At 32.1% G+C, this 10,046-nt stretch overlaps 1 protein-coding gene across 2 annotated transcripts in view; it reads left to right on the forward strand.

Annotated features, from left to right (window-relative positions):
• The window catches only part of LOC127716178 (ubiquitin carboxyl-terminal hydrolase 35-like), a 28,459-nt gene extending 23,000 nt beyond the window's left edge, over nucleotides 1-5,459 (forward strand). For both annotated transcript variants that reach the window (XM_052222304.1, XM_052222303.1), the window contains exons 8-9: nucleotides 54-1,259; nucleotides 2,704-5,459. In XM_052222304.1, coding sequence (XP_052078264.1) covers nucleotides 54-1,259; nucleotides 2,704-2,877 — 1,380 coding nt within the window. In that variant the 3' untranslated portion in view covers nucleotides 2,878-5,459. The remainder of the gene's footprint in view (nucleotides 1-53; nucleotides 1,260-2,703) is intronic.
• The last annotated feature ends 4,587 nt before the right edge of the window (nucleotides 5,460-10,046 follow it).

Here is a 10,046-nt window from a genome sequence, read left to right on the forward strand (position 1 = left end):
AAAATTTTGATAATATTAAATCATTACAAAATGTTTCTTTACCATGTTTACAGAGGCCAGCCTATGCCCCAATCAATTTTCTGGCTGCTTCAAGACCTCCATGGTTCACAGCAGGCCACCAACAGGACTGTTCAGAGTTCCTAAAATACCTATTGGATCAAATTCATGAAGAAGAAAAAACTGCCGTAAAAAAGAAAAAAATGAGTATGAACGGCAAACAAAACCAGGCAACTACCGAAGAAGCATCTGAAACTACAGAGGAAAATTCTGTGATTGAAGATTGTTTTGGCGGGCAAGTTAAAACTACCTATACTTGCCTTACTTGTAAGACTGAATCATCAAGAACAGAATTGTTTACAGATCTTCCTCTGGCCTTCCCTGAATATGGGACTTGTGAAAAATCACTGGTGGGCGGTGACAATAAACGTAAGAAAAGCGGTGACTCTGCTAAAGTCAATGATGAAGATAAAAAACAAAGTGATTCTGCAGCTTCTAAAAAGTTACATTTGAACGATTTAGTGCAATTTTACTTCAAGCCTGAGAAAATGACAGGGGACAATAAATACTTTTGTGAAAAGTGTGGCGAACTGCAGGATGCCGAGAGAAGTATTAAACTGAAACAAGTGCCCGACACTCTTATCTTTACACTTCTTCGGTTTTCCTATGATGCCAAAAGGCATACACGTACCAAAATTTTCCGTGATGTAAAATACCCCAGAACTTTAGTGCTTCCAAGTGACTGTGATAGTGCTGAAACATCAGCAAATCCCACTGACAGACGAAAATCAGTCAGAACTATGATAACCAATAAAATTGAAGAATGTGGTATAAATACAAATACATCCAATTCCAAGGGTGAAATTTATAGTTTGTTTGGTGTCATTATTCATTCTGGAGTGTCGTCTGAAAGCGGCCATTATTATTGCTATGCAAGACATTCATTGTTTACTAATCCAGAAGCTTACTGTGATAAAGTTCAAGATTGCAACGATGAAGATGAAATAGACTTCTTGCAAAATAAGTGGTACCTCTTCAATGATAGCTCTGTATCACATGCTCATTTTAATTCCTTCAGTAATGTTACACAGCGATTCACAAAGGACACACCATATATCTTGTTGTACAAGAGAATAACCCCTAGTCAGGCTGAAGGCCAAGATATCGATTTGAACAAGTCTCTTCATACATCAGAAGTGGACCCTCCAATGAGAGCTGACCTTAGAGCTCTTGTTAATAAGGACAATACTTTTTTTCTACAGGTAACAACATTTTATTTTATTGATTTTGACTTAATATGGAAATTCTAGGGGTCAAAATGATTTGTTTATTGTCGAGCCTTCGACTTTAGTCGAAAAAGCGAGACATAGCGATCCTACATTCCGTCGGCGTCGGCGGCGTCCACAAATATTCACTCTGTGGTTAAAGTTTTTGAAATTTTAATAACTTTCTTAAACTATCCTAGATTTCTACCAAACTTGGACAGAAGCTTGTTTATGATCATAAGATAGTATCCAGAAGTAAATTTTGAAAAAATAAAATTCCATTTTTTCCGTATTTTACTTATAAATGGACTTAGTTTTTCTGCCGGGAAATATTACATTCACTCTGTGGTTAAAGTTTTTAAAATTTTAATAACTTTCTTAAACTATCCTGGGTTTCTTCCAAACTTGGACAGAAGCTTGTTTATGATCATAAGATAGTATCCAGAAGTAAATTTTGTAAAAAAAAAAAATCCATTTTTTCCTTATTTTACTTTTAAATGGACTTAGATTTTCTGCCAGGAAACAACACATTCACTCTGTGGTTAAAGTTTTTAAAATTTTAATAACTTTCTTATACTATTTTGGATTTGTACCAAACTTGGACAGAAGCTTGTTTATGATCAAAAGCTAGTATCTAGAAGGAAATTTTGTAAAAAAATAAATCCATTTTTTCCGTATTTTACTTTTAAATGGACTTAGATTTTCTGCCAGGAAACAACACATTCACTCTGTGGTTAAAGTTTTTAAAATTTTAATAACTTTCTTATACTATTTTGGATTTGTACCAAACTTGGACAGAAGCTTGTTTATGATCAAATGCTAGTATCTAGAAGGAAATTTTGTTTTCTTCCAGTTAACATTGCATTCAGTCTGCAGTTAAAGTTTTTTAACATTTATTAGATTCATAAACTATCCTGGATTTTTACCAAACTTGGACAGAAGCTTCTTACAATCAAAAGATAGTATCAACAGGAATATTTTTATTGATTTACTTCCTCATTTTTGTTGAGCCTGCCATTAACAGAAAAAGTAGGCGAGACACTGGGTTCCGTGGAACCCTTACAAATTTTTATTTTTTTCACTTCATGTTAATTTTACAGTGATGTGGTTCTTTTGAGAATTGATGATGTAAGATTTGCTACTTTACTTATTTTCAGAGAATGATAAAAAAAATACACAAAAAAATAAATTCTTTATGATTTTGTTCTATATATTGCAACTATATAAAACTTATCTGTAGTTGCAACATTAAAAGTACCAGTTTTACTGCAACAGATGCAAGTTTTGACAACAAACACGACAAATGTCTCTTCAGTGATACTCAAGGCCAAAATTAAAAAAAAAAACAACTTCTACAAACATTGAAGTGCTGATCAAAAACATGTAGGTTTGTTATTTCCTGAATATATGCATATATTTTGAACTGAATTCTATATTTCAGGAACAAGAAGCAGCTGCAAAAACAAAATCAACTAAGAAACAGGAAGCAGCCAATACTAGTTCCTGGTTCAACTGGAACAATGATGATGACAATGGTCCTCCAGGAAGCTGTGGGGGAGGAGATGGAGGCAGTGGATTTGGGGGCTTAAATGGTGCAAACAGATTTATATTCTAAAAAAAAATGTTCCATGAACAATTAACTGTTTGGGAATTTCCTGATGGAAGAAATCCAGATATTATTGATTTTCTTATAACTCATTTAAAATTTTGGAATTATAAACATGATAAAGCAAAAGAAAAGCAATATTGCCTCTGAAGTATGGAATTTGGCATCCTTGATTTGACGAAACAAATATCTACTGTGTAGATGAAGTGTAAAATACAGTTATGATAACTGTGTGAAAGAAATACTGTATCTAGACATTTTCTCACTGGTTTATTTTGGCTTAAAACTTGATCACATAAAATACACAAAAATATTCCCTTCATAAATAATTCTATATTGTAAATTCAGAACTTTTTGCATGCATTTATTCAAATGATTTTTGGAAAATTTACAAAAACATGTGAGATTAATTATTCTGATTTCAAGAAATGCAGAATACAAGTCAAATAATGCTATTAAACTTAAAACGTGAATCTTTATTTTGCAAAACCTTTCCCTTCACAGTGATAAAAAAACATTACAGAATTTTCCTACTTTACAGTGACTGACTGTAAAGTTTAAGCATTGATATCTCAAAAAAAATAATAATTGAGAATATCTACCTTTACAGTACATTGTTTTGTTGTTAGTAATGACTTATTTTTATGTTATGTATTGTGTACTTTTTACAAACTTGTACAGAACTGAAATTAAAATGACTGTGATACAAAAATGAATATTTGTATATATTAAGGTGATACCAATGCAATTTGTATATAACATAGTTTTTTATTCACATTAGCTACCTATTGGCCAGGTGAGCTTTTCTCATAACTTGGTGTCTGTTGCCCTTCAATTTCTGTAAAATATCTTCTCCTCTGAAACAACTCGGCCAAATTTAACCAACTTTGACCACAATCATTAATAGGGTATTTAGTTTGAAAAAAAATTCTGATGATCCTGTCTGCCAACCAACATGGCCACCATGGGTACAAATATAACATAAGGGGTAAAATGCAAGTTTTGTCTATTATCTTGAAAACTGCTATAGATAGAGAAAATCTGACAGGGGCAGAAATGTTCTAAATGTTGAGATCTAACAATTGTCTATTTTAATCAAAACTGTCAGATGATTTATATAGGAGTTATTGCCCTTGAATTTTTACCCATTATTGCATTTTTAACTGGATTTTCAAAGTAAAAATGGGTTATTGATTTGGGGATGTAGGGAGGGCGGCTGCCAAACAGTGTCCATTCATTTACATTAAAACTCTTTGACAAAAGTTTTTTCAAATTTAGATATGTTGTTTCCTGTGACTAAATGAAGGTCAAGTTCAATTTGCACAACTTTATACTTACTCTTTATTGATTTCTGGACCCTTTTAGGAGCTTATTATTGATGCTTATTATGTGATTGAGTTATTTCCCTTTGAACAGAAACTAATAAGTTTATGTATAGATAGTCTATCAATGATTATATCTGTTCAATTGATTAGTCAGGAGTTTCTTTATAACTATTTTTTTTAAGTCAAGTGTGTTTTGAAGGTAGATGTCACAGTTGTTATGTGGTATTTTATTTTTGTTGTGTGTGTAAATTTTAATTTTTACTTGATCCTGTTTGGGGTTCCAGATTTGCAAATTCATTAGATAATAATCTATTTTTATTAAAGGATGTATTTCATTACATAACATTGTGTAGATAAAGTTGTAGACATCCATAGATAATTTGCAGATCTATAATAGTTTGTTACAAATGAAAGAAAAAATATTGGTAACTATTAACTATATATATAAAGTTTGATTACACTAAGTGTTTTTAAATGATTTTCAACTTTTATCAAGATAACACACCATCTGGTAATTGTCAATCACCCAATTATAATTGGAGTGACAGATTTATTTGAAAACTATTAATTAAATTGGATTATAGTTTGAAAATGAATATATATAACATCGTATCTAATTATATCATATCTAATTTTAGAGAACTATGGTTTAATCATATCTTATTTTAGTTTTACATTATTGGTTCATGGAAATAAAGTTTGAGTTATTTCCCTTGAAATATTTGAACAGAAATGGTTTACATCAAAAATTGAATTCTTGGGGTTCTTTGATATGCTAATTCTAGTAATGTACTTAGATTTTGGATATTGGACCATAATAGGTAAATGTCCAATTTCAAAATTTTCAGTTCTTTGACCACATTTATTTTGTGTCACAAACCTATGCTGTATCAAATATTCAATCACAATCCAAATTCAGAGCTTTAATAAGCTTAAATGTTGTGTCCATACTTGCTAAACTGTTCAGGGTTCGACCTCTGCAGGAAAATCCGGTTTGCTGTCTCTCTGACAGCCTCTTGTTGCCTTATATCTTAAAAACCATAATAGATAGAGAGAAACTTTATATAGCAAATATAATCACCAATACAAGATCAACAAAAAAGTGATTTTTGTCATGAATTCTCTTTTAGTTCACAATGCTGAAGATGCACACTGACCTAGGTAAGTGACACAGGCTCTTTAGATGGGGAGGTGAGCTAAATTATATTTCCCTAGAAATATGTGATTTAAAAAATGTTGGAAATAAACTCATCATAGATACCAGGATTGAAATTTTGTATTTGTGCCAGACGCACATTTCTTCTACAAAAGACTCATCAGTGACGCTAGAAACAAAAAAAGTTAAAAAGGCCAAATAAAGTACGAAGTTGAAGAGCATTGAGGACCAAACATTCCTAAAAGTTTTGCCAAATACAGCTAAGGTAATCTATTCCTGAGGTAGAAAAGCCTAAGTATTCAAAAAATAAAAGTTTTGTAAACAGTAAATCAAGTTACTTGTTTAATAGTGGTTTTTGTCGAGCCTGTGACTTCTGTCACAGAAAGCTTGACATAGCAGCTGCAGCATTAACAAACTTATTAAAAGCTTAATATTTCAGAAGGTAGAAGATCTGGATCCTTCATACTCTGTATATAGATGCCTTATGTTATGAAGTTTCCGTCTGTTATTTGTCCTTTGTCCATGGTTCAGTGACTACTTGAAAAAAGTTTAGATTTTTAGTATAAACTTCATTTCTTATAATGAGTAATAGGATAACTTTATTTGGTATGTGTGTACCTTGCAAGGTCCTCGTGCCTGTCAGACAGTTTTCTTTTGACCTTGACCTCGTTTCATGGATTAGTGAACAAGGTTAAGTATTGATGGTCAAGTGCATATCTCAAAATACTTTCAGCAATAGGTCTACTATATATTTGGTAAATTAAATGATTGTAAGGTGTACATGTCCATCTATCAGGTGTCATCTGTCTTTGACCTCGTTTTCATGGTTTTTATAGTGGTTAAAGTTGAGTTTTTGTGTTTTGTTCTGTTTTGCTAATACTGTATGCAATAGGTCAACTATATTTAGTATATGAAAATATTTAAAGGTGCACATATCAGTCTGGCATGCTTTATTTGACCTTGACCTCATTTTTACGGTTCATTGCTCAATATAAAGTTTTGTTTTTTGTCAGTTTTTCTAATACTATAAGCTATAGGTCAACTATAATTGGTGTATGGAATGACTGTAAGGTGTATATATCTGTCTGGAAATTATCATCTGACCATGACCTCATTTTCATGGTTCATTGGTCAATGTTAAATTCTCCTGGTTAAGTTTGTTTCTTAGATACTATTTGCAACAGGTCAACTATATTTAAAGTATGTAATGATTATAAGGTGTACATGTCTGTCTGGCAGGGTTCATCTGAACATGACCTCATTTTCATGGTTCATTGATCAATATTAAATTTCCTGGTTACATTTGTTTCTAAGATACAATGTGCAATAGGTCACCTATATTTAAAGCATATTTGGTGTATGGAATGACTGTCGGGTGTACATGTATTTTCAGTTTGGTTTATCTGACTTTGACCTCATTTTCTTGGATCATGTTAAGGACTATCTTCATAAAACCAATGGTTAAGGCTATTCCATTAAAATGTATGTGGTAGGGTAGGAAGGGACTTTCAAAATATCCCTACAACCAAGAACCATTTTTTTAGATAATTTTCCATAATAGTAATAGACGCATACTGAAAAAAGATCCATGACCCACATTCAATAATTAAACTGCCCTTCCTATCCTCCCACAAACATTTTAATGGAATAGCCCTTAGTAAAGAGCACTCCTGTCTTTGAACGTAAAGCATTGTGTAATCATTTTCTAAAATATAATGAAATATAACATCTAACCTATTGTGGGTAAGAACTATATAAAAATGATATTCAAATACTGTACATAAAGTTGACATTTATTATCATGTTTATAAAACAATCTTGAGAAATACTGTCACACTCGTTATTGTTTGAACACAGAGAGAACACAAACCGAGATTAATTAATAAGCAAAGAAAAACTACTTTGTACTTTTTCCCTCCAAATGTATTAATTTCTTTTTATAGTAAATACTTAAGAGTTTGAAATTGTGTTTAGTTGACAGCTGTTAAATTTTGTATTTATATGAATGGGCCATCACTCATTTATCTGGGCATATAGTTCAACCAACATCTGTGATTCTGTTTTCTGAAAATCAGAACTTTTTCTGGACTTTTTTACCCTAATGCCTGTAGATGTTCAGCTGATTTCTTCTGCAGAATGCAAGACATAAGGATTACAATCAAGCTGAAGAAGAGGGATGCTAACTATTGGTAAAAAGCTTTTTATTCCAGAAGGTAGAAGATCTGGATGATTCGTACCTTGTATGCAGATACGTTATGTTGAGAAGTTTCCGTCTGTCATGGGTTCATTGTTCTTGACCTCATTTTTCATGGTTCAACAACTGTTTGAAAAAAGGAAATATTTTTTTTTGTTATGTGAAATTGAATTTGACAATTGTGATTAATAGGATAAAGATATTTGGCATATTGGTTCCTTGCAATGTCTACATGTTCATCAGACGGGGTTCATGGTTACAATAACAATTACAATTAGGTCTGTTTCTCAGATACTATAGACAGTAAGTCAACAACATGTAGTGTATAGAATGATTGTAATGAGGAACATGTCAGTCTGACAGGTTTCATCTGACCTTGACCTCATTTTCATGGTGCAATGTTAAGTTATTGTGTATTGGTCTGTTTTTCAAATATAAGTAATTCATCAACTATAGTTGGGGTATGGAATGATTGTAACATTTACATGTCTGTCAGGCAAGTTATTTGTCCTGGACCTTATTTTTATTGTTCAATGGTCAATATTAACTTTCTGTAGTTTGGTCCACTTCTAAGATACTATACGTAAAAGGGCGACTATCTTTGGTGTTTGAATGATTGTAAGGTTCTCATTTCTGTCTGCCTTGTTTCATTTGACCTTAACCTCTTTTGTGGTTCATCAGTGAGTGCTTAGTTATCTTGGTTAAATCTGTGTCATAGATTTTACAAGCAATATATAAACTATATTTGGTCAAAAGAATTATTGTAATGTTTACATGTCCTGTCTTTTATCACCTGACCTTGACCTCATGTTCATGGTTCATTGGACAAAAGTAAGTTTTCATGTTTTGGTTTATTTCTTTGATACCATAATATATATATTATAAGCAAAAGGGCAACTATATTTGGTTTATGGAATGATTGTAAGGTGTACACTTTTTATATGTAAGTTTATATGACCTTGACCTTCTTGTCATCCATCAATGATAATGTTAAGTTTATGTGATACCTGTAACTAAAGCTTTATTTTTAAGACTTTCAGCATTCCATCAATCATTGTCAGTTAAGCAGGCGAGACATTTCAGTGTACATGTGTGCACTCTTGTTGGTTTATAAGTGTGTAAACATGTTGGTTGTTAATACTGTGGATTTATGTATTTTCGTTGGTATCAATTTTCGTGGATAGAGAAAAAAAGACGTTTCGTGGTATACGTAAATTCGTGGATCGCTGATTACAAAAAATAAAAAAAAATTTTTTTTTTATTTAGGAGATCATATAACCTCCTTAATTTGATCAATAATAAAACAAACAAAAAAGAAGGAATTCATTGAAAAAGTTTTGAATTGTCAAAATCCTCGCTTGGTCATTCTAGGTTAAAGTGTTCATTGAAAACTTCTAATGGACAGAGACAACTAATTATTTGTTTGTTTTACAATTTATACATTCTTGTCGGAATTTTACAAGGCATTCAAAACTCTATGATTGAAAGCTCATTTCTCTAATCACGATATAATAAACAGTCATATAAGTAAAAGGTGTGAAAATAAATGTTCCTGTCATAAACAATATTACCTACTGGCAATATCCCCGTACTTAATCGTATTGATTTTTAATCACAAGTAAACCAAGCTATGACACGGTAATTAACAACTTGCAGTTATTTTCATGAACAGTTTAATCAATTTTAAAAAGTAAATTATCACTGATATTCGATATATTTATTATTGATTTAATCAAAATACTTTTATCTTCTTTCAATAAAAAAACGTGTTATGTAACAATGTTTATCGCTAATCAACACTATACTAGAACTGCATTATATAACCGGAAATAAACATCCGACTCCATACACATTTCTCGGGATTATTCTTCGTTGAATTCTTAAATTCGTGGTTCGGTGTGACCCACGAAACCCACGAAAATTGGTATACCACGAATAAAAATGAATCCACAGTAACTTACCCTACAGAACTGCAGCCAATGGTCATAGAAAATTTTATGAACACCTCCTTTAATTTTATTTACTTGACATCTCACCTGGTCAAAAGGGCTAGTATGAGCTATTTACTGCTGTCACTTGGTGTCCATCATCTTAACTTTTACAAAATTCTCTAAAACTTCAAGGCCAAATAAAACCAAACACGGTGGAATTCATTCTTGTTGTATCTGGTTTTAAAAGTGTATCCTTTGATTCGTTTTGGCAACCAACATGACTACCTAGTCTAAAAATAGAACACAAGTTAGGGTAAAACGCAAGTATGATGTGATTTCCGAGTATTATCACTCAATACTAATACTTCTAATACAATGAAGTGCTCCTAATTGTACTAACTTACCAAATATACTCTGATACTCTCTGGTTAAGTTCTAGTACAGGCGTTCTCATTCCCGCCAATACGCCAACTCTCGTTACCTGGTAACTATCTGAGATCTTATCCTGAGCTGGGTAGTTTACCATGGATCATTCCGGGAACCGGGCTACGCGGTATATCTAACTACCGTAC

The sequence above is a fragment of the Mytilus californianus genome, unplaced genomic scaffold (genome assembly GCF_021869535.1).
Source record: "Mytilus californianus isolate M0D057914Y unplaced genomic scaffold, xbMytCali1.0.p SCAF_9, whole genome shotgun sequence".
NCBI classification, from domain to species: Eukaryota; Metazoa; Mollusca; class Bivalvia; order Mytilida; family Mytilidae; genus Mytilus; species Mytilus californianus.